At 36.7% G+C, this 26,263-nt stretch overlaps 2 protein-coding genes across 3 annotated transcripts in view; both read right to left on the reverse strand.

Annotated features, from left to right (window-relative positions):
- Positions 1 to 24,770, reverse strand: part of Gpat4 (Glycerol-3-phosphate acyltransferase 4) — a 470,968-nt gene extending 446,198 nt beyond the window's left edge. For both annotated transcript variants that reach the window (XR_016548355.1, XM_090393085.1), the window contains exon 1: positions 24,505 to 24,770. Coding sequence is in view for 1 of the 2 variants with exons in the window: in XM_090393085.1 (XP_090249211.1) it covers positions 24,505 to 24,675 (171 nt within the window). In the remaining variant the exon portion in view is untranslated. The remainder of the gene's footprint in view (positions 1 to 24,504) is intronic.
- An 827-nt stretch (positions 24,771 to 25,597) lies between these two features.
- LOC150106333 (uncharacterized) lies at positions 25,598 to 26,029 on the reverse strand. The gene has a single exon (XM_090392977.1). It carries the CDS (start codon positions 26,027 to 26,029, stop codon positions 25,598 to 25,600), a length of 432 nt encoding a protein of 143 aa, XP_090249103.1.
- Positions 26,030 to 26,263: the final 234 nt, after the last annotated feature.

Consider the following 26,263-nt stretch of genomic DNA (forward strand, 5'->3'; position numbering starts at 1 on the left):
GTGAAAAAAATTACTGAGACATTAAGGGCATGTGACATGAAGAAATTGGAAAGCATTGCTCTATATCCTAATATCAAACCAGTCTGAACATAATAGACATTTCTTATCTCTTGTGTATTTTCTTCAGCCAAAGAAAATGTCTAATTTCTGAAAAAAATAATAATAATAAATTCAGCAGATACTTATTATTATTAGTGCTATGTTTAATATGAATTTTCACAGAATACTGTACATTGATGAATCATTTCTTGCTCTGTTGTTTTAAATCACCAAACTAAAAAAAAATAAAAAAATAAAAACTTTTCCTTCAGATTGAGATTGTGAGATCAGTGAGTGGAAGTCTCTGTCCACCTACTGCTGCTTGAAATTTTATTATCCAAGACCCTATGGAGTCAAAGACTCATCTAGGAGGTCCTTTTATCATACAAACAGCTCATCATACCATCCTTTAAACGCACTCAAATTCTCTGCAGACACCACACTCTCAGGCAAGGCATTCCAATCATTCACAACTCTGCTTGGAAAAAACCTGTTTCTCACTCCCCTACTCACACCTTCTTTATACAGTTTCCAGGGATGACCTCTGGTTCTCCCCTGATCTCCCACTGATTTCTGCACAAACTCTCCAACATTGATCCTATAACAATCACTTACTAACTTTTAAGTCTCTACCATATCTCCTCCTCTTCCTCCTATCCATCAGACTCTGCAAATCGGTTCTTCTCAATCTTTCCTCATATTCAACATTCCAGAGATTAGAAACTATCTTAGTCAGTTGCCTCTGGATCCTTTCCAACATCTCTTTGTCCTTCTGAAAACTAGGTGACCAAATCTGGGCACAGTAGTCCATGTGACCTAATCAAAATCTTATACAATGGAACAAGAATCTCCTTACTTTTACAAGTCAGTGTCCTCCACATCATTCCCAGAAGCCTTTGTGTTGTCTTCATAATTTTGACAATGTGTCCCCTAAATTTCAGATCCTTATCCACTAGCACCCCAAGATCTCTTATTTCCTCCACCTCCGACAATATATCCTCACCAAGCATAAATTCTGCATCCCATCTTTGTTTCCCAAATTTAAAACCTTACATTTTGCAACAGTGAACTTGCATCCCCATTCCCAATTAATTCAAGTCTTCTTGTAAGGCCACATCTTCTGCTAGTTTCATGCTAGTTTCACTATCAACTTATCATGCGATAGTCTATCAAAAGCCTTTGTAAAATCTAAGTATATTACAGTGTATCCTTCTCTTCTGTCCAAGGAAGAAGTCACCTTATTGTAATAAGTAAGTAGATTACTAAAACATGACCTCCCTTCAGCAAATCCATGCTGTCCATCAAAGATAATACCACTGTTGTCAACCCAATTCTGAATCCTAGTTCTCACAAGCTTCTCCAACAAGTTAACAACACCTGACACACAGAGCCCTATAATTTGATGCTCGAGTTCTATCACTTCCCTTATGAAGTGACACAATCTTGACCTCCTTCCACTGCTTAGAAACTTGACTCAGTGCAAGACCGTATTAAAAAAATATGTCAAGGCAGGTGTCAACTCCCCAGCACATTCCTGCCTTATTAACATCAAGTTTAACTCAACTCCACATACACCTCTGCTCACTCACAGTCAGTCTCTCCTCCCCCACCATCAACTGCTCTCAATCTCTCCATGAAGTCACATTCGCAAGATTGAAAGACCTTTATGAACTGCTCATTAAGCATTTCCATCACATCTTCTGCAACAGCCGTCTTTATACCATTTTCTTCAATCAATGTCTTCCTTCAATAATAATTCTTTCTTTTGCTGGCTACATATCGAAAAAACTCCTTAGGATTCTTTTCGGCTTCATTAGCTAACTGCTCTTCATACCTCACTTTTGCTACCCTTACCAACCAAGTCACCCACCTTGCCTGGTCTTTGTAATCCTCATGGAATTGGTTATTACCACTTCTCTTATGCTGCCTCCATAATGCCATCTTTCTCTGTATCACATGCTTAATCTCTTGATTCATCCATTTCACACCTACCTTATTTAACCTTCTGACCCCTGGAATACGTTTAGACATTGCATCTATTAGATAGTTCTTGAAAATCCCCCAAGCTGCATTGATCTCTTTTACAGCTAACTCCTCATTCAATGCTACACCTGCAAGCTGTCTGCTGAGCTCTTCATAATCACCACCCTTGTAGTTCCACATACACCCTTTTCTCACAATTAGGCCTGGAATCTTACAGTGTTTATAAACCAGAAGTTGAAGTTCAAGGGCCATATAGCAAAGTTAGCAAATACAACTCAGAAGATAATTGAAATGAATCATAACAAGTATAAGAAAGTCCATTCGCCTCTTTACAAGACCTTGATAAGACCTCACTTGGACTGTGTGCAGGTCTGGTCTTCTGATTTCCATGTTGGTGATGAGTCAGTGGAGTGAATGCAAAGGAGTGTTATAGATGACATCAGGATTAAGGAATGTAAATTATAAGGGGAGAGAAAGATTGAGAATTTGTGGAATGCGGATGATGGCAGAAGGAGGGGGGGGGGTGATTGATAGAGCTACAAACTTCTGAAGAGTTATACAGGATTACAGTAGATGGAATTTTCATTTTATGGAGGGTAGGAAGAAGATAAGAGAGAGCATCCCTGGAAGTTGAGAATGAATGCAGTCAAAGTGATAAAAACTAGATTTCTCTCTCAGTGCAGTGCATGACTGGAATGGATTGCCTTCGGAGGTTTCAAATGCAGATATATATGTATACACATACATATAAACACAATAAAAAGTTAGGAAAGATTAGCTGATTTATAAAGTACTACCTCCCATAAAGGGGATAGACATAAACCATCGGATATATATGCCATCATCACTAGACAGAGTTCATTGGAAGAAGACAAGAGTCCTTCACAAAAGTCTGTTCCTCATGGAACAGCTTTATAAAGAAACATGTGAAACTTTACTTCACTCTCCTAACTTAAATGGATCCGATGGTTTACATCTATTCCCTTTATGGGAGATAGTACTTTATAAATCAGCTAATCTTTCCTAACTTTTTATTGTGTATGTATATATATATATTTTTTTAGTTAAGAAATTTATTGACTTTTCTTAGTTTTCTTTCATTAGCTACTTAAGAGGTGCCCTTTGGAATTGTCAGTTACTGTTCAATTAGATTTATAAATGTACTGAAGATGCCTGCAATACACAGGCAAAAATTATACTATTAAATAATATTTAAAGTGAGTTATTCCATTATTATATTTTTGAATTCAGATGGTAGTGGCAGTTCACTGTATTTGGATGGATTAAGTGGTGGAGATGGAGAGTTGCAGAGTAGGTGCCCTTCTTTGATGGGTCTTTGGACTCCTTGGAGGCATCACGTAATAATAACAATGTTATGCAGAACTTTGATGCTTATTCCACTTCAAGTGTCACATCAAGTAACAGGGCACTCTCATAAGATTATTCATACATAGTGCACAAAAATACTGATGCAGCAGAACCCAAGAGATTCACCATCAATATATTCATGAAATATATGCCTATAAAATTCATATTGGAATGAAATGTCAAATTTTAAAAAGTAAACTGTGTTTCAATAATTTCAGAGACGAAATGAAAAATACGGGCTATTTCACTTGTTAATTCTTAGAATAAAATGAATAAAATTAGCAGTTCAAAGCTAGCAGAAATACAATTTTTTAATACTAAATAAAAATAATTGTTTAATGCAATTTGTATTCCCTTATAGATGGTACACAAACTGTCCAACACCATCATCACTATATTTTTAACTATACAATGCAGATCAAATTACCTGTGCCAACATTAAAATATCAGCTGTTGGCAGTGGAAGCATATAACAAGACAAAGTAATGTAATTGAATACTGGTATAGTATACTTAACATTTCAAGTATCTTTCTAGTAAAATAACTTAAAACTCAACTCAGCAGCATGTATCTATAAAACAGCTAAGTGATAAACTGCTTGCTAAGCAGCTTTAAAACCTTTAACCCAACTGATAAATCAAAAGTCCTTACAGATACTCTGAGTAAAAAACTGAGCTCTGGAATATGGACTATTATATAATTTTAAATATGATTCAGCACTTATTTTCTGATTATTTTGATCAACATAAATCAGCAGATTTAATTCTTAATTCATTCTAATTTAAGAATTTTTCAAATTTAAACCCAATTAGAGCAAGCATCAAATGAACTCCTGGGAACTCATTTTATTGCTGCTTTAACTAAATTTACACGAAATGGGAACTCACCAAAATTAGTTCCTAGGAACTATTCTATTAATTTGATGATGAATTAGTGTTAGAATTCTTTAATGTTCCAAATAGTTTTCAAATGAAAACTGTATGTATATAGAAAATGCATGTATATCAAATTTCAAACCCTTCAACAGAAATTTATAACAATCATAGGAATAATCAGGAATTGTGATTAATTTAAAGTAAACATTGATACTGATATCAATAAATAAAAACTATTTATTGACACTAATAATAGTTAATTTTCAAGAAATATTTTCATGGCATTACAAATTTCTAAGAGCCTACTTTAAACTAAACAGATAACATGTACAGCAACATTATATTATTAATGTCATTTTCTTGACCTCCATGGAGTCTTGTGACTCCATAGAGGTCAAGACTAGTCAATATAGTCATACAACTCCTTAAACTCATCCACCATTTGCACTATCACCACCCTCTTGGGCAATGCATTCCACCCTCTTATCCTCTCCATGTAAAAAAACTCATGTCTTACCCTTTTATTCACTACTTCCTTCTGTAACGTACAGGGAAGACCCCTTGTCCTTGTTCCTTCCCTTGTTTTACCATATGAAAATTTTCCTCAGCGTTAATACGATAATAATCCTTCACCAGCTTAAATGTTTCAATATCCCATCCTTTTTTTCTTCTATACACCAAACTCTGCAATCTGTATGCCCTCAATCTCAATATTGTACAGTTCTGATATCATTTTTGTTATCCATCTCTGCACCCCCTTCCAAGGTTACTTCATCCCCTTCAAAATCCTGGTGAACAGATACAAGAATAGAAATCCAGATGTGGTCTGATCCAAGCTTTATACAATGGGACTGCCACACTTATCTCTCATGGTCAATATCGCAACAATTCTGAGATGTCTTCCCAATCTTTGTAATACGTCCTCTGAACTTCAAGTTTCTATCAATAATCATCCCGAGATCCCCTATAACATCAGACCTCAAATCAAATGATCATCACAGGGGGTAAATGTTTAAAGCAAAAATCAGTTGACTGAGACATCAGTGGGATTTAAATGAGAGTTTTAAGGATAGAATGTGTTAAATACTATATTTTCAGGTAAAATGACAGAAAAACATGATGGTAGGAATTGCTCATGTTAACAGAAGAACTACAACTAAAAAGAAGATCAGCAGGAAAACTAACATCAGGAGACATAACATTTCAAACCAGGCATGAGACAGGTAAATGGGACAAAATATAAAATTATCTATGATTCTTGCTAGAGATCTGCAAGTACAAAGACAAATTAGCAATGAACACAGCAAATTATTATGGAAGATCAACTATGGGGACACAAATTGGAAGGAAGAACACTGAGTGTAAGGAATGAAATTAATATTATACAGTCATCCCTCGACTTATGTCAGGATTCTGTTCCATCTAGCAGTACGTAAATCGGTCAGATGTAAGTCGAGACATTACATTCAGAGTTGTAGGGGTTAGTGTTATGCTGTCATTTTAATTTTTAAACCTTCCCTTCATTACCTTCCCTATGTGAAGGACTAGGCTGCAGCTCTTCTGGTACAATCTTTGTATTTTTGATGAAAATGTCCATTATTCTTCTTTTCATCATAAATTTGTTTATAGCAAATAAACGCATCATGTACTTTCCTTTCTACTAATAAATAGCGTTAAACATTGGGGTTCATATCTTCAGCCATTTTGAGAACATGGCTAACTGCAGAGAGAGAATTTCTACAAGACCATTTACTATGAATTGTTTAACTACCTCTTCTTGTTTCTCTTTTATCCCTCTTCCTTGACTCATTCTTCCTCTTCTGTTCCTCCACTTCGACCAATTCTTCGTTGGTCAACTTTTCAGGGCACTTTCTATGAATTGAATTATATTGTCATCATTCACTTTGAGATTCAGATTGTTTGCTAGGTCCACTATTTCTTCACTCAATTTACAAAGGTCTTCATTTTTTTCAAAACTTCCAAAATCGTTCACAAATCTTTTTAATGCCTTTTTCCATATGCCACTCATACATTGAGAGGTAACTTTGTCCCAAGTCACAGCAATATTTTTAATAGCATGATAAATATTGAATGCTTTCCAGAATTGCATGAGAATTTACCTGATCATTTCCTTCAGTGGTAGAAATGGCTTGTGAGAAAGTCTTAAACACTGAAGGAAATGAAGTAAGCCTTAAACACCAAAGGAAATGACCAGGTAAATGGGACAAAATATAAAATTATCTATGATTCTTACTACAGATCTGCAAGTACAAAGACAAATTAGCACAATGAACACAGCAAATCTCATATAAAGACTCTCATGCAATTCTGGAAAGCATTCAATATTTATCATTGATCCATCGGTTGGATCGATGAAGCAGTGTTTGGAGGGAGAAACATGACATTGATCTTGGGATAAAGATCACCAAAGGTGGATGACCTGGAGCATTATCCAGCCACATTATCCCCATAGCTATTGTGTGAAATTTTACACTTTCCTTTCACACAACAGCTTTCCATTTCACTCGCATAACAATTGTTTAAGGCATCCTCAAACAGTTTATGAGTCATCCACAACTTCTTATTGTTCTGATAATGAACTGGAAGAGTATTCTTCCTAATGTTTTTGAAGGCTTGTGGATTCTCACTGTGCCATATCACAAATGCACAAAAAAATACACATTTCATAAATAAAATTAAAAACATTACACTCAATGACCAAGATTTATTAATCAGCTTTGTTAACTTCCTTTTTCACCAATATCCCAATCAATGACACTATCTTGCACTTACAGAACATATTTCCACATGACATCACAGCCCTCTTTGCTCACTTACTCCTCTCCGGATATTTCGTGTGGCAAAATAATTTTTACCTTCAAAAAGAAGGTACAGCCATGGGCTCACCGCTTCCCCCCCCCCCCAATAGCTAACTTTTATATGGAAGACTTTGAGCAACGTGCTCTAAAGACAGCATGTCTAAAGCCCAAAATTTGGCTCAGATACGTAGATGATATTTTTGCCGTTTGGCCCCACAGCACTAAATACATTCCTTAGCCACCTAAACAAACAACACAAACGTATCCAATTCACCATTGAAATGGAAAAAGACTCTTCTGTTCCTAGACACACTTATCACACGTCTTCCCTCTAGCTGTCTCTCCTTCTCAGTCTACTGCAAACCTACACGCACAGGCCAATACATACACAAAAATTCTTACCACCACCCAACACAAAAACTAGGTGTCATAAGCACCCTTAAAGGCAGAGCTCAAACTATTTGTTCTAATGAACAAGCTCTAAACCAGGAATACAAGATCATCAACCAAACATTTATAAAAAATGAATACAGTAAAAAACTATTCACAAGATCCTCCACAAAGATACCAGTAAGAACAAAAAAGATTTCAGGAATGTTATTGCCATTCCTTATGTTAGAGGCATTTCTGAAAAAATAGAACAGAACACTATGCAAATACAACATTAAAACCACCTTTAAACCCCCGAATAAGTTAAGACATCTACTCAGTTCTTCTAAAGATCCTCTTCCACACCTAGCCCACCCAAGGGTATACAAAATACAATGTACATGTAATATACCATATATACGGGAAACAGGGCGAACTATCCAAATTAGACAAGACGAACACAAATGACACATTAAATACCTCCATTTTGGATAAACCAGCCTTCTGACCACGCACTCCAAACATACCACAGAATTGATTGAAAAAATACCAAGTCCCTACAGAGCACCAAAACCTGGTTTGAGAGGAAATTTAAAGCGTCATGTGAAATGCTCAAACATAACCCAAACTTAAAAAAAAAATGATGGCTTAACCATTCCAAGAATGTGGAGAACCCATCTACAACCTGTATAACAACCCAAACTAGCCGAAGAAAAATCCCACCAGAAGAAGACAACCTGTTGAAGTGTTTGTAACATTCAACAGCAACTGAAGGAAATCATATTATAACAATCAGAACTGAACAAATCCAGAAGAATATTAATACATGAGGACTTTAGCAGTTTACTGTAGTTGTAATTTTTTATTATTATTTTTTTTTTAATTTTTTTTTATTTTATTTATTTTAATTTTTTTTTATTTATTTTATTTATTTATTTATTTTTATTTATCAGTAGAGGTCAGGCTAGGAAAAAGGATTAATTAACTACATAGATTTAGTTTACCGGTATACAGGGCTAGAGCATGTAGCTTGGTTCTTTATACACATGTATCCTTCTGATGATGACCTCGATACAGGGATCGAAATATCTAGTTTTATTTTATTAATAAAATAATCTTTTCAACACGTGTGTTTTTGTGTCCCTAAATTTATAAATATGAATGAATGGTTTCAGTTTATATCCAGACACATTACCCCCTAACAGAATTGTAATATGGTCTTTAAGAGCTTTGAAACCAGACATAGATTTTAGCTTTTGGTGGATGAATGTCTGCTCAGACATTTTTTTCCAAAACAAGGAGGTCTCATCCATGTTAAATATCTGATGTAGCAAGTAATTTTCCTCCATAATAATTTTGTCCAATTTCTTCACAAACTCCTTGGCAGGCTTCTCATCAGCACTTGCAGATTCACCATACATTTTCACATTATGCAGCGTAAACTCTGTTTGAATCTCATGAACCAACCGGAAGAAGCATTGAATTCGTAGTCGTAATCAATTGGGCCCTTCTCTTTTTTCTTCAAGATGTTGAAGAGACTTTGTGCCTTAGCAGTTATGGTCATAGTGCTACGGGGCATGTGCTTTTGGTTCAGGTCCTCTACCCATGATGCAAGTAGCTTTTCCATATCACCGATAAAACCTTGTCGTTGCTTCGTCACTATAATGGAAGCAGATCCTTTCACAATCTCTATGATTTTATCCTTATTTTCAAAATGATCGTCACTGTAGAATGAAACTATCCAAAGTCATGTGCAGAAGGTCACATCAATGGGCTTACTAGCTTCATTTGCTTTATAACTTGCAACTTTGTTTTAAGATCAATTGCTCGCCTCTTTTCCTGCAATTCTTCACTAGGTTTTTTGATTCGGCGTGTAACGTCATGTTGCATAAAATATCGTGAAATATTTAACAATAAACACACAAATAACCTATTTCTCAAACACAAAAGCAATAGAGGAACTGCTGAAGACACGTTCAATTGCTGACTAAAGTTGCCGCTGAATGCGGTGTTGCTACTGCACATGATTCATTGTTGCTAAATAGAAACCTTTTTACTTTATGCTCTCATGTCTTGTTCAAAAGTATAGTTGAAAATGTTATTTATTCCCTTATGGGATCACGGACGTAAGTCAAGGGATGACTGTATAGCTACTGAAAGATTACCTAAAAAAAGAATGAGATGGGAGGGGACCCTAGGATTGAGAATTCTGGATCTGATGAAGAGCATCATTTGCTACCTCTATTTTGAGGCCTCTTTGAAAAGAGTCCCCAAGACAGAGAACCTTGCTTTAGTAATATACTCACTTCTTATAGTAAAGTAGCAACTGGATAAAGAAAAGTTCTACAGAACAATACTGCTGGACTTTACAAAGGCATTCAACAGGGTACCACACAAAACTGTTACATAAACTGGAGCAAATGGGGAGGGGGATATGGTTGGTGATATGGATAAGAGGTTGTGATGGCTAGACATCAAGGAGTATAGCATACGAGTGTTTGAATCTAGGAAAAGGCAAATGAATAACAATTAATTTATACATCAATGATATAGAAAATGATTTAAGGGAAACTATTCAGTTGTTTGTTGATGCAAAACTGGGTACAGCAATAGTTCATAAAGATAATGTGAAATTCTGCAGGATGATTTAAATACAGGCAATATGGACAAAGGATAATGGCTGCAAGTTTACTGTGGGTAATTTTAAGTTTTTACTTTAGGATAGAAAGATTACATAATGCAGGAAACTGATGAGGCTAAGGATTTTGAGGTAAGTGTGAATGAACAAGGAGTTAAAGTATTGAGGACTATCAAAGTTTAAAGGGCCAAAATAGCTCATCCAATTACACTGACAAGCAGAGATAAAGATTATTATCCATTTTTATAAGGTATTCATATGGACTAATCAACTACTGCACACAGATCTGGTAGCCTAAGTTTCTTATGGATAAAGTACTGGAGAATATTCAGGGATGAGTGACCAAGGCATCACAGTAGGACAGATTAGAAGTTTGTGATTCACAAAATTCAGCTGACAGACCGAGAAGATGGGATATGATAGAAACTTAAGTATTATGCAATGATGAACGGGATTTCACAGGTCTCCAATATAAATGGGTTGGTAATGACATTACACAAATAATGGGTACAAAGGGACATTAAAATGCATGTACACCAATGAAAGTATCAGGAGGGCGAGGAGTTTTGGATTGATAAGCTCAACGGCCAAGTTGAGGAATCACTGAGACCTAGTTGACTGAAAATGATATAGTTACAGAGAAAGAATATAAAGGGAATTGCATTTTCAGGGAGGATAGAAGGAAAAGAAGGTGAGATATTGCTGATGTCAAAATTAGAAGTTCAAGAGGATATTAGGTCTGAGGGAGATTGTTTATTTGAGGCTGTCTGGTGTGAGATTCAGGCAAATAGGACAAAATATGTTGTTAGGGGCTGCTATAGACCAGGAGGTCCATGGGAAGGTGTAAATGCCATGTATCAACAAATCAACAATGAGTGCAGGCCAAAAATTGTTGTTTCCCCCCCCCTTCCCCTCCTAAGGGATAATTACATGAAACAACATGTTTCATGTAATTATCCCTTAGGAGGGGAAGGGGGGGAAAGAGGTTTGAGGGTGTTAGATCTGATAATAGCATCAGAAGATGTATCCATAACCAAGGTAGACACTCTGCCTCCAATTAGGGAGAGTGAATATGCGGTCTTGTTCTGGGAAGTTGCCATGCATATGTAATTCTCTGACAAGAAAGGGTTTATGTTCAATTATAAGGCTGATGATTATGAGACTCAGGAGTCATCTTGGAAAGGTGCCATAGCTTGAGAAGCTACAAGGAAAGAATGTCAGTAGTGCATAGCAAGTGGTCAGAGATTGCTTGAAGGTAACAGTATCAGACTGCATACCCAAGATCAGGGTATGCAGTCTGATAAGTGAATCGGTAGGGATATAAAGCAAGAGCTGCAAAAAAAGAAAACATTGTGGAGGAAATAGAAAGGAAAAAAGTGATCAGCATACTCATCAGCAGTACAAAGTGCAAGCAAGAAGGGTGACTAATATGGTAACACCAAATCAGACTATGAGAGAGAATTAGCCAAACAGGCCAAAGTAAACCCAAGAGGTTTTTCATTATGTAGCAAGTAAGAGGAAAATATGATTATGGTAGAATGACTTTAAACAATGCTCATGGCAGGAAGATGACTGAACCAAAAGAAATATTTGAATTGCTGAGTGATCATTTTGCAAAGGTGCATCATCCAGATGGTGATTTTACAGTTGCTGATGTTACAGAGATACATGTTCAGCATATTAAAAATATGAATGTAAACATACCAGTGGGACTGGATGGCATATCAACCCATGTACTATGTGAATGTGCAAGAGAATTGGCATTGTCTCTGACAAAGTTGTTCAACCTAAGTCTCATCTTTGGCAGGGTTCCAAGAGAATGGAAAGAGTAAGATAGTACCATTGCATAAAGGTGGCTCCAAGACTAAGGTAGCAAACCACAAACCAATAAATGTATTGGAAGTGGTTGTTAAAGTATTAGAAAAATTGGCAAAAGGTAAAACACCACAGTGGGTGGATAGGGATGCAATACTCTATATAGTGGGCAGTATGGCTTTGTAAAGGACAGGTCCTGTCTCAGTAACTTATTCACATTTTATAATAAAGTGACAGCAGAATAAAGGTAATGGATAAAGGTAATGGCACACCATGATACTGCTCAACTTTTCCATGCCATTTCACAGAATACCACATGGAAAACTATTACAAAATCTGGAGAGGATGGGAATGGATATGATGCTAGTTGATACAGACACCAGAGAGTAGTATATGGTAGAGTGGAGTATATCAGGGTTCTGTTTTTTTTTTTGTTTGTTTGTTAAATGTTGAGCACATACACAAGAGGTTGGTTGATCAACCTATGGTACATGGATACTAAGGCCACTACTCTTTAATTTGTATATCAATGACATAGGGATGATGCAAAACTGGAGAGAGAAATAGTTGAAGGTGATGTAGATATCCTGCAGGATGATTTAAATAAATTGACATTGTGAGCAAAGGATAATGACTGTCCATTTAATGTTGCAAAATGTAAGGTTATGCACTTCAGGTTGAAAAGGTTGTATATAGTATATCATATTGATGGTATTGGTTTGTAGAAAATAGGAAATTGGTTTGTAGGATGATGCTAGGGACTTGGGGATAATGGTGGACAAAAGAGTTAAAGTTCAGAGGGCATGTTGCAAAAGTTGGTAAAATAAGCGCAACGAATTACTTGGATGTTGAAAATCATGGTAACAAATAAAGATAAGGAAGTTATTATTATCTCTTGTATAAGGTCATGATTCGGCCACATCTTGACTACTGTGCACAGATTTGGTCACCTGGGTTCCTTGAGGACTAGGAAGTGGCTGAAAAGATTCAGAGATGAGTGACCAAGATAAGTCTGTGGGATATCCCCCCCCCATGAGGATAGGTGGAAGGCTCGTGGGTTACAAAAGTTCCGTTGATAGGTGGAAAAGTGGGGACATGATAGAAACTTTTAAGATATCAAAAGGAGTTTCATAAAATTCATGCAAGTGAATTTTTCAATATATGTCAAATAGAGTACTAGGGGCCATCTGTGCAAGTTTCCTACAAGTGTGGTTAGTAGGGGTGTACAGATCACATTTTTTGCATGGAGAGTGGTGAGTGAGTGGAATGGATTGCCAGAATTGGTTGCAAGTTCCCTTACAGTGAATGAATTCAAGGAGAGGTACATGATTTGGGTTGGGTCTCCTGTGATGAGTTTCCATTGAGATGCCGTAGATAATAAGAGGAAGGAGTTTTATAGGGGTGATGAAATTTTTCCATACATAATAAGAAGGAAAAGAAGAAAGGGTTCCTTGAAACCATGTAAGAGGGCAATTATCAAGGGTTTGAGGATTTTTTTTGTCTGTAGAGTGATGAATTGGTTGCCAGAGTTGATCATTAGTGCTTTGTCAGTGAAAGGATTTAAGAAATATGACAAGTATTGTATAAATAATAATTATTATTATTCAGGGCTCCATGGAGTCAAAAGACTCATCGTGGGAGGTCCTTCCTAAGAAACACAAAGTCTATCAAGAATCATCGAGGGGAGGTCCACACCTAAGAAACACAAAGTCTATCATACCACTCCTTGAACTCATTTACCGTTCTCGCTCTCACCACTCCATCAGGCAATGCATTCCATGGTTCACCACCCTCCATGCAAAGAAACCACTCCTCACCCTCTTGCTCACAGTTTCCTTTCGTAACTTCCAGGAATGGCCTCTTGTCATCACTCCTTCCTGCTGTTCAACCAAGTGAAAGAACTCCCCTGTAACCACCTCTCAACAGTTTAAAAGTCTCAATCATATCACCTCTCCTTCTATCCACCAAACTCTGCAGTCCACATTCCCTCAGACGATCCTCATAACTATCACTGTACAGTCCTGAAACCATTTTTGTTATCTGCCTTCGTACCCTTTCTACAGTTAATTTATCCCCTTCAAATCCTGGGGACCAAATCTGAGAACAATAGTCCAAGTGAGGTCTGATCAGGGTCTTATACAACGGAATGATAACTGTTTTATCTCTGCAGATCAGTGTCCTTCTCATTATTGCAGCAATCCTCTGTGTTACCTTCACCACCTTTGCAATATGTCCCCTAAATTTCAGGTTTCCATCAATCATCAACCCCAGATCTCGTCTCCCCTATTTCCTCCAGTATAACTCCTCCCATAAAGTATGCAGTGTCCCATCGATGTTTCCCAAACCTCAAGACCTTACATTTTGCTGCATTAAACCAACACCCCCCATTCATTTGCCTATCTCTCTAGCTTATTCAAATCCTCTTGCAGGGCTGCCACATCTGCACTATTACTAATAATCCTTCCCAGCTTTGCATCATCTGCAAACAACTGAATATCCCCTTGCAATCCACTGGCAATGTCATTGATATAAAGGTTGAACAATATAGGTCTTAGTTCTGAGCCCTGTGGGACCCCACTTGTAACCCTCTGCCTCCTTGAAACTGCTCCACCATACACAACTCTCTGATACCTATCGGACAGCCAATCCTGAATCCAGTTGACCAATCTGACATCCAAACCCATGTGCTGCAACTTAAATATCAGCTTATCATGTGGCACCCCTGTCAAATGCCTTCGCTAAGTCTAAGAAAATGGCAGTTTATGCCTGTAAAAATCGATGTAAAGCGCTTTGGTATAACTAAGCTACATTGAGTTTTTACAGCACCACACTTACAGCACTCAAAGATAAAGCTGACCTCCTGGCATCACTCTTTTCCTACTGCAATGACCTGCAGAGAAGATGAAGGCAAATCACCTTCCATGTTAGTAACTAAGCACTATATGCCTCTTGTCGTTCTTCAACAAAAAGACATTAGAATAATGATAAATAATTTGGACACTAAAAAATCTTCCGAGTCCAATGGCATTACTCCAAAGTTTTTCCATCTCTTCAATCTTCTGTACTTGGCTAGCACTTATCCCAACACATGGAAACAATATATCCAATCTATTACAAAAAAAAAAAAAAAAGCCACCTGTCCAACTACTGACCAAACACCATCACCTTAATGCTTTCAAAAATAAAAGAGAAAGTTTTCAGCAGTTAACTTTCCCATTATCTCAAACTGCACCAGTTAATCAGTGACTGCTAGAATGGATTCTGCTAATCTAGATTCATGGTCCATCTCTTAACCTACATCACCCACCACTGGACACATGCCATCACCAAACTTTTCAAGAGCTTTTGGTTGTGTTTGATATCAAGGCCTGTTCAGCAAACTACCTCCCTTCTGTCTACATGCCACTTAAATTGGATAACTAATTAGATAACCAGCTTTCTCTCTGGTCATTTAACTGTGTGTGTCATGATGGACAGCACTCCCCCTCAAGCTTTTCCTCCAAACATTAATCTACTCTCAATCACCACATTGATTGATTTGGTGATTGATTAACCTACTCTCAATCACCAAATCAATCAATGTGCTGACAACAATATACCCCATTCATCCTACTCTTTCAACTCTTTATGCCTCTCTTGACATAAACACATCACATCAATAGCATCCTCAGCCTTTAAAAAAACTAGGTCTTCTTTTCCATTCAATAAGCGATTTTACTCACCTAGCTACAAATACAAATTCTCCCCATCCTTTGAATACTGATTCCATATTTGGGTTAGTGTACCTAAAACTGTGCTAAAAATTCTTGCTGCACAGAGAAGAGCAATTCAGCTCACTGATGATCTTTTCTTCACAGTCTACTCACTTCAACCTCTATCTCACATGCACAATGTTTCGGCTCTATGCCTCTTCTTTACTTTCAGAGGCACTGCTCCAATGAAACAGCAAACATTCCTCTGCTTTCTGTTGGGCCTGTTGATGCAAGAGCAGCAACTGCCCAACATTTCCTTTCTTAAACCACACAAAAACATCAAATTTTCTCCTCCTCTTCATTTATTCCATCTATCTGTCTTCTGGAAAAACCTTCCTTATATGTTTTCCAATCACTTCAACCTCCTACTCTTCAAGAAAAATGCCTATAGATTTCTTTTTTACCAGCATCCCACACTGCACTGATATAGGTTCTTGTGTGGGCTAAATATACACGTATGTGCATGTATGTATGTGTGCATATATACACATATATATACACACACACACACACATATATATACATACACACACACACATATACATACACACACACACACACACTCCTGCACTACTTGCAGGAGTTGCCTCAGTCTTGCACTACAGGTGCAAACTTGACATACTTTTCTGTTTGCTTACTTGGGAAATAGGATTAAAAACCAAGTTTATATAAAATTACTCTGTATCTTGAAAAAAAAAAAAAAAATATATATATATATATATATAAAATGAACTACAGCAGTTTACTAATACTGTAGCAATTTATTTTTTACTAGTATTGTAATAGATTTCTTCTTTCTCAATCTTTACCAGTATCCCACACAGCACTGACATGATATAGGTTCTTGTGTGGGTTAAATATACATGTGTGTGTGTGTGTATGTAATTAACCACAGCAGTTTACTAGTTTTTGTAATACTCTATATGAATACCATGGATAGTCAGAGAGAGTAAGAAGAAAGGAACTTGATAACATTAAATTTGAAAAATTGCAGTATGTACACTTTAGGAGAAATGCATGCAAGTCTTCCAAAACACAGCAGTAAACAGAATCAATGAAACAGAAGGAAAATGTGTTCTGTATACATAGTCAAATTATAAAGATAAGCTGTTCTATAGCTGTGGCATGCATTTTAACAGGTTTTAAAGAGAATGGAGAATTCCTGAAGTCAATTTTGATGAACAGTGATCATGGAAATGGTAGGAGATGAATTTCATCGTGCAGTACAAAATCACAGCTCTGCTTACTGGAGGCCTGAAGCTTGAAAAAGTTCCACAGAAAATGTGTCTGGAGCAGGGTTTCCTGACTGTGTAAAAATAAATTAAAAATGCAAAAAAAAACATACATTACACACACACACACAAAATTGATAAAAAATCCTTAAGACCACCCATGGTACAAAAATGTACTATAAGTTTACAAATAACCTTGCATGTGAAAGCAACATAAAAAAAGGAAATATTTGTAGAAAATGCAGAAAGCAGAAATTAGACATCTATGTTAGAAAATTGAGTGAATATGGTGAGAGATGTTAATAATCATCCAAAACATCTAATACTTATCTTACTCCAAATAAAAGTATTTAATAGTTAGATTTGCAATTTGCATAGTTAGCTGCTCACAGGTAAAGTAACCTCTTGGGTAAAACAGAAACCTAATTTCTTAGTTGATGAAAGGCAACATTTGTAATAAATAGTGCCATGAAAGATTGGAGGCTACAGTTATTAGTTATTCAAGCAAAAAAATTTTGTTCAGGAATGTGGGTTCTGCAAAAAGCTTTCTTTTTTTTTTTTCTAAGAAATATTAGCATTGAAATTAACAAGAATATCATTAACTAAAAGGAAGAACAGCTGGAGATTAGGATTGTAGCTGGAAGTTTTATTAATCTGTATAGTAGAGTATGAAATAGGAAAAAAAAAAAAAACAGTCACTGATATATATAGAAGGAAGAGAGATAAAATAACAGAGCTTTGTGAAACACCAGCATTAGTCACCAAGTTCCATGTTAACAATCCATTCAATGCACACCCAAAAAGAAAGCTGAAAATGAATTGCAGATGTCAGACTATATAATGGATGCTTAATTGGTCTTTGTGCCCATAATCGAATATCTTGGAGATTGAGTACGACCACTTAAGATTTCCAAAACTTCTCCAATACATAAGCAAGACCATCCCTTCCCATTGTTCATGAATCCATACTAGAGATCATTCATTAGTTGACAGGTTCCAAATAGCATAGAAGCTTACTTAGTTTTTTTCCATTACTTTAGAAAGAATAAGAGACGTTTTAATTTGATGGTAAAGATCTCTGGCTCTTCTTAGCAATGGGCAGAATACCAGCTAATCGCCAAGGGACACCAAAAAAGACAACACTGAACAGCAGTCAACTCTGGATTGTTCTGAAGGCTTGCCTTCAGAACAATCCAGTTTGTGTGTAATATTTTTGTTGGATTTTTTTTATTTTTTAGAAAAATTGTGGTTTTTGTGGAAGATTTTAACTGCAGCAATGTTAATTGTTATGCTCTCATTTATGAATACTGGGAAAATTTATTTAGCATGATTGAGGAAGTACTGGCTTTCTAGTTCAACATTTACTGTGTGGAGAGTATGTCTAGTAAAGTCACTACCTGCACTCACGTAAAAAGAAAGAGAGTGAAAAGAAACCAGAGATCCTACTCTAGAAACAAAATATGACAATAGCCACTTCTAATATTTTGTGGTATTTCACTAGGCAGTATATATCAAAAGCACACTATATATCCTCTCTCCAGTGTACGTCAATCCACTAATTAACCTGGAATCTTAAAGTGTTACCATTACACTAGTATACTATCTGCAAATAGCTATGTGAGCCATGTCCTCAAAAATGAGAAATGTTGGATGTCTTCATGATGTCTGACAAAGCACTCTGAAGATAGCCCTCATATATCACTGCTGGAAGAAGCAATTTTGCAGGAAAGAAGAAATTTTTTTCAGTGCAGAAGGAGTTTTTCAATATATTCCAACATGATATAGAACATGACGCCATCTCTGCAAAATGTGTCAGTGTTAGGATGGCGAGAACACAACTAGGATTTTTCTGGTGGGTGGAACCACTGCCAGTGGTACTGATGAGTACTTTGTTAGTGAATAGGTTTAAAGAGAAGTGCAATAGACTCTGCATGAATAACAGTTAACTGTTATTCATGCAGAGTCCATGGTACTCTTGCAATGCTGGCTTAACAAGTGACTACAAAAGCTTTGACCCCAGCCTTAATTTGAAGAAAAGCAATGCAACAAAAACTCAAACTTATTATCAGTGTAATAATCCATTGAGTCAATAGACTCATCATGGGCAACCCACTCAACCAGCAAAATATCTATCTTAAGAACTTCGAAATTATTTAAATTCCCTAAATTCACAATGCACTCTGGCAATGCATTCCACTCGCCAACAACTCTTTACACAAAAAAAATCTATTCCTCACACCCTTCTTTGCCACGTCATTATACAACTTCCAGGGATGGCCTCTAATTCTTCCCATCTCAACATCCACTCTTTTTGTAATTCCTTCTGTATTAATCTGATAGAATAGCTTAACTAACTTGAAGGTCTATCATATTACCACATTCCCTCAAACGTTCTTCATAACCAACACTCTAGAGTCCTAATATCACTTTGTTCATTTGTTTTTAAACCATCTCCAGTGTTTCCACATCACAATGAAAACTAGGTAACTAAATCTGAGAATAGTTCAGGTGTGGTCAGACCAATGCATAATATAGAGGCACCACCACCTCCTTTATCCCTACATATCAATGTACTTTTTTATCGTAGAAGTAATACAATCTTTGCAACACTTGCAATATGCCCTCAGAACTTTAGTCCTGTCTACCATCACTCGAAGATCCCAAATCTCATCCATTTCCTGAAGTACAGTACCACCAATAGAGTACACAGGGTCGTGCCAACCTGAGGGTGCATGGGATGCACTGCACCCAGGCAGCAACATTGATAGGGCGGCATTTTATGTAGCTAATATCTAATTTGGATTATACAAATTAGATATTAGCTACATATACTCAGGGGCGGTAAATACCCTTGGTGTGCCCCTGAGAGTACATAGTCTTATATCTCCATACCCCAAAGTGTAACACCTTGCATTTATTAATATTCAAAACTACAATCCCACTCATCTGTACAAGCTGAAAGTCTATTTAAGTTTTCCTGTAAAGAATTAACATCAGCACTACTCCTGATAATTCTAAAAATAACTTTGCATCATCAGCAAACATTTGAAGATCTCCAATTCAATACACATGAAATATCATTAACAAATAAGTGAAATAGTAGGGATCCAAGAACAGAATCCAAAGGCATGCCACTGGTCATTTTCCTTTTCTAAGACACTCCAACATACACAACTTGCTGATATCTTTCAGAAAGCTAAGTTAATCTTCAATTCTATCTAATTCCATATTCTGCAGCATATACACCAATCTGTCATGTCAAAAATCTATCAAATACCTTTGATAGATTTTTGACATGACATAATGTAAGCAGATTATTAAGACAAGACCTACCATCATCAAGAAACCCTGCATTACATTGAATCTTAGGACCATCAACCCAATGCTGTATTCTATTCCTAACCAATTTTTACAACACTATGACCACAACTGCAGATAGATGGTCTATAATTGGAAACTGTCCTAGAACTATGCTTGTGGAGAGGTATTATTTTTATTAGTATTATGGACAAGCATTATTATTAGCTATTAAGCATGACAAATAAGTCCCCCCCCTTTATTTTTTTTCCTTCAGTAAATGGATTCCACTGATATCAATTCAGTTAAACTGATACCCTGTGTGAATAAAAAAAATAAATAAAAATACACATACACACACACACACACACACACATATATATATACACACATATATTGCCCAAACTCTCTAGATCACTTGATTCTGTCCATTCTGGATTCCTCAGGTTTACACAAAAAGTGGACAGGAGAAGTCTATATAAAAGTAGTACAGCACATGTACTTTCTTTACATCCTATAATGTAAACAATCAAGGCCTTGGTGTAGCTAGAACTTTTGCCGCCTGGGGTGGACCTCGAGTTTGTTGCCCCTCTCAATACACACCAAAAATACTACAAAAAGCTGGCCTGGTTGGCCGAGTGGTTAGCGTAACTGCTCTCCAGCAGAAAGGCTGCAGGTTCGAATCCCGCCATGGGCATGGATGTTTGTGATTGTCTGTGAAAATACCAATGGTGGTGGTAGATGGGGTTGGTGTAGATGATGAACGTAGTTGTAATTGGTGGATTGATGAGTGGTGGAGATGGAGAGTTGTGGAGTAAGTGCCCTCCCTCGATGAGTCTTTGGACTCCCTGGAGGTGTTATATAATAATATAATAAAGTCAAAATGACATATAGGGAAAAAAATTAAAACACTGTTTATTTTTGAAGTAAAACTTTAATTTCAACATTCTAAAATGTTATTTTTCTTGCTTTTCTGTTAACAAAATTGATGACATTGACGAAGTCTATTTTATAGTAATGTAGGCAATTCTTAAATCAATTTTATTTAGAAAAACTCCTCTCACAACTAGCAACACTTAGAGTAATTGTGAGGAAAATTTGCCGTAGTATTACAATATTTGGAACAGAGTTTTCGAGATTGTATTTTAGAATTAACTGCAAAAGTTTAAAAAGGTTCAAAGTGCTGCCTGGGGTGGACTGCCCCCCTCTGCCTCCCCCTAGCTATACCTCTAAATCAAGGTTATTAACATAGTATGTTTTTGTTGCTAAAAACATGAAACAAATAAACCTAACTTTGAAGGAGGTGCAGTTAAAGTAGCAAAAAAACACTCCATTTTAACAAAATGGTAAGATTCTGCATATTTTAATGATGCAAGACAAAAGTTGAGCCTGAGGACTTTGAAAGTCGACTGGCATTCACTTTAACATTCCTTGCTCAAGTGGAGTTAGACAATGAACACCTATAGTACATTTTGTACTGGCTGGGCTTGGATTTTTTTTTCCCTATTTTTATGGTTTATATATACATTTTTTCGTGTATTTTAATTTATTTTTTACATAGTCCAGAAATCCTGCTCTAGATACCAAGCATGGAATTTTTTCAAAACATTTCAGGCCTCCAATAAGAGGAGCAGTAGTCTCACACGGGGCTACGAAATTCATCTCCCACCTAACGACAATCAAACCCATGACCTGTTGGGTGGAGAGCAGTTACCCTAACCACTCGGCCAACCAAGCAGGCAATGCCAGGAGTGTCCAGAATAAAGGAGATGAACTGTGGTGCTGATAGCCTTAGCATGCTCAAAGATTACTGGGATCAGCAAGACATGATTAACAGAAGATGATATACTGACAGGAATAGAAGTAACAGGATATAAGCATTTTTGGAGTATTGCTTATGATAAGTGATGATTTGGGTTCTCTCAGAGTGGAAGATTTGGAGGACAATGGCTACTAATAGTTGAGAGCATATAGTGCGAAGTGGTGGGCAGTACAAGATATTTAGTAGGGTACTGCTATAAGGAAGCATAGAGAGTGAAGAACAGATGTTTAGGCAGTTAAGATTAAAGAGTGCACAAAGAATAATCATTATGAGAGATTTTAACTACACCAGTATAAATTGGAAAGAAGAAACTGCATGTAGTAGTAAGGGAATAGAATTTCTGGAATTCTTGAGGGACAAGTGTTTTAGGTGATATGTAGTAAAAGGTTTGCATGATGAAACACCCGAGTTTCCAGAAGAGGAGGGGAACCCTGAAATCTCCTGTATGAGACGTAGTAGAAGGAACACACGGTTCAAAAGTTTTGGATTTCGTCATAGCATCGGAGATGGCTCCTCTCCCCCATTGTGAATAGGCGTGCAGTAATATTAAAGAGAAATTAAGTTATGTGGAATTATAAGGCAGGTGATTACAATAATATTAGATATCAGCTTGGGGAAGTTCCATGGATGGATGAATTGGAAGGGTAAAAGATTGTCATTGCAGCAATGGCAAGTTGTACACTTTGAGTGAAAAAGAGAACACAAGAGAACAAATGTAAAGTAGATGATAAAACATGAAAATTGAAGTGAAAAAGAGGTTGGAAGAGATATAAACATATAGGTGGAGATGAATAAAGAATATAAGACTAAGGGCAGGAGAGTGACAAGTATGGTAAAGAAGGCCAAACTTGAATATGAAAACAGACTGGCCCTAAGATCCAAAGAAAATTCAGAATTCTTTTGTTACGTGGCAATAACAAAATGGTTGTGGATGAATGACACTATTAGACAAAGATAAGAGTAGAGCGACTGATGCAGAGGACATAATGGAGTTATTTAGTAAACACTTGAGATATTTCATTCTGGAGAAGTAGTTTTTAATACTAGAAGAATGATGAGAGTTTGAGCCTCAGAAGCTCACAGTCAGTATTGATTAAGCCCTTTGGTCAGAAAGACCTAGGTTCAATTCCCATCTATGACATGAGGAACTTTTATCTGGTCTCTTTTGACTAAAGGAGAATTAATCAGTCTCATTGGAGGTGGAAGGGTTTTTTTCCTGGTAACTCTGGTTTGTCATCCTTCAAAACAGGCAAACCGGTTCAGTGAACACACAAATGGCTACAGTCTTAAATATACTATGGCAAGGAAGGCAACAGGAACCACCTTGCACATAATCAATTCCCTAGTATGGTAGCATATAGATATCCCCACCAGCCATATGGCAGAGGAAATAGGATGACAGGGAAGGTTTGAGGTTTAGAAGTGCAAGAGGAGAATGTTTTTCAAATACTGAGTACTCTGGATGTAAATAAAGCAATATTTTTCCAATTAAACTTACTTAAAAACACCTTATTACATTTTCTACAATATGCTTTGTAGTATGATATGAAATTGGGTTTTTTAAAAAAAATTGTTTATGCAATATTTGATAAACAGAACATGTAAATTAGGGGAGGGACACAAAAACATTAAGATCGCATGAACTCCAAATGCCTTAAGCTAGCCCAAAGGATAATATCCATTATTTTATCCCAACTAGGCAACCATTGTATGCACTCTGAAAATTTAAGCTCCCAAGTGTTCCATAAGCTTGGAAAATTTCATAATGCCCACCATGAGTAATTTTGATTTTGCAACTATTTAAAAAGACATCTCTAAGAAATTGTGCATTCACTTTTATTACTGCTGCCAAAGCCTAATGACAATGTGAAATTTTGTTCATTATTTTTCATTCCAATATCTCAACTCTTCCATATTTTCATTTAATGATTTCAGTACCTGATATGTTCATATTTTACAATCTTTCTCTGTATGAACTTGCCAGTAATTTTTCTTATAAAAATCTAACTGAAAAATATGCATATATAAAATAAGTCAAACTGTTTGTACAGCTATATAATTATCATATAGCCAAATATAAGTACGAGGATAGGGTTCTTAGGTCCCTTTCAGTTTGCACGTACAATTAAATAATACACTTGCCTCCACAGAAACCTTGCAATAGGATAGGAAGAAGGCCAACTATTGTCCCATTCCTACTCTATCTCAGGATAATTTATTACAGTGGATTCATATATCTCCTTTCCCTCCCTCCCTCCCTCCCCCCAAAGAAAAAACACATTTTTCTTATACTCCGGTTATGAATAAAAATAAATAAATAAATAAAAAGGGAAATAAATGTTATCTTAGGTAATCGCTCGTTCTCTATTATAATTTAAATATGCAAATTAAAAAAATAACACCACTGTACAAGCGAAGCAGCAGAAAGAAAAAAAAAAGTAACTTATGTGATTACTTAAGTAACAACGATTAAAAAAATTAAAGTGAATCGTTACCTCAAATATTTTAAGCAAAATTTCCACATATTTCTTTCTTAAGCCTATCGAAAGCCCCAAGACTGCAAGAAACAGAAGTCCGAAAAAAAACAGCAAAATAGTACGAAAAATAAAACCTGTAAAAAAGGCAAACGGGTAAGATAGCATGTCTAAGATAACTTCACGTTGCATTCACATAACCTGTTGTGAGGGCATGGATTCCTTACTTGTCGTTTAGCGCTTTAAAGACACACGTGACAACATATGATGGTGATGAAATTATTATTATGTTTTTAATTATATAAATATATCATAAGAAGAGAGCAAAATGATGCGATTCAAGAAATCTATTTCATTTCTATTGTGCCACTTTCTTCACTTCATACATAAAAATAATGCCACTCGATGAATTCGATGAATAATATGCAAATTTAAAAAAATAACTCCACTATTCAAGTTGTAGTTAAAAAAAAAAAAAAAAAAGCGTTTTAATTACATTTCTAGTGTCGAGTGGGACCACCTTTGGCCTGAACGGCAGCAACTTCCCTTCGGGACATGTTTTCAACCAATTTCTGATACGTCGCAACAGAAATATTCTTCCATTCCTCGCGCAAAGCTATCCCATTGCTGATGCTGTCTGGAGCAAATCTGGCGTTCTAATTCGTCTCAAAAATGTTCGATGGGGGGTTGAGGTCTCGACTGTGAGCCGGCCAGTCCAACACTTCAACGTTGTTTTGTGGAAACCAGTCTCGGACACGCAGTGCAGTGTTGCATGGAGCCTAGTCAAAACTGAATACTTTGCCAGTGATCCTAGCAGGAATCATGCTAGGATCACTGGCAAGATTCCTGGACAACTATATGCTTCCACAGTGTCAGAAGCATATAGTTGTCCAGGTAACATCAGATGTTATGGTTTGGGGTGCGTCCACCAATGAACCAAGCCCCATCCAATGGAAACACCTCCATACCATTATCCAGTCGCCACCAAACTTGGCAGTTGGAATGATGCAATCCTGCCGGAACCATTCCCGGTAATCTCCAGATCCAAACACGACCATCAGAGTGAAGCATTTGGAAGCGTAATTTGTCGCTCACAGACCCATTTTTCAATCATCTACAGTCCAGTAACGATGTCAAAGACACCAGTCCAAACTTCGTTTGGCGTTGAGGGGGAGGGTGGAGTTGTGTGTGGTGTGTTCACAGCAGCTCTACCTTTGTAACTTGAAGCATGCAACTCTCCGCGAACAGTTTTAGAGCTTACAGATATCCCAGCATCATTTTCTAGGTTGACTAAGAAGTCCGCTGATGATGTGCGGGATGTTTGAACATTCCAAGACAGAGTTTGTCGATCTCGGTCAGTAAGTGTCGGTAGCCTCCCAGGGTGTTTTCCTGCTGTGGTAGCATCAACTTTCCACCTACGAATGACATAAGCTACGGTGGATTTCGGTATACCGAGACGGGTAGCAAAATCATGGACAGAAAGACCACTGATGTGACCCAACACCATCCCACGTTGGAAATCTATCAGTTCAGCTGAACGTGGCATCTTGGCATCAAGTACAGTGCAAAACATGCAGCACATCCCACATTTTATTACCAGACTTATGCAGACACTTCCTGTATATTTGCATGTGGTAGGATCCGACATTTGCACGGCATATAAGGTGTTCAAATACTTTTTTTTTGTTAATATAGTGCACTTCCTCTACTTTCCCAGAAGCTGAAAGTCTCAAAGTATATCAAGATCAGAAACAAGTACTTTGCATATATCTGGAAGAGA

This window comes from Typopeltis vanoorti, chromosome 5 (assembly GCF_054136105.1).
Source record: "Typopeltis vanoorti isolate ZY-2024b chromosome 5, IOZ_Tvanoo_1.0, whole genome shotgun sequence".
NCBI lineage: Eukaryota > Metazoa > Arthropoda > Arachnida > Uropygi > Thelyphonidae > Typopeltis > Typopeltis vanoorti.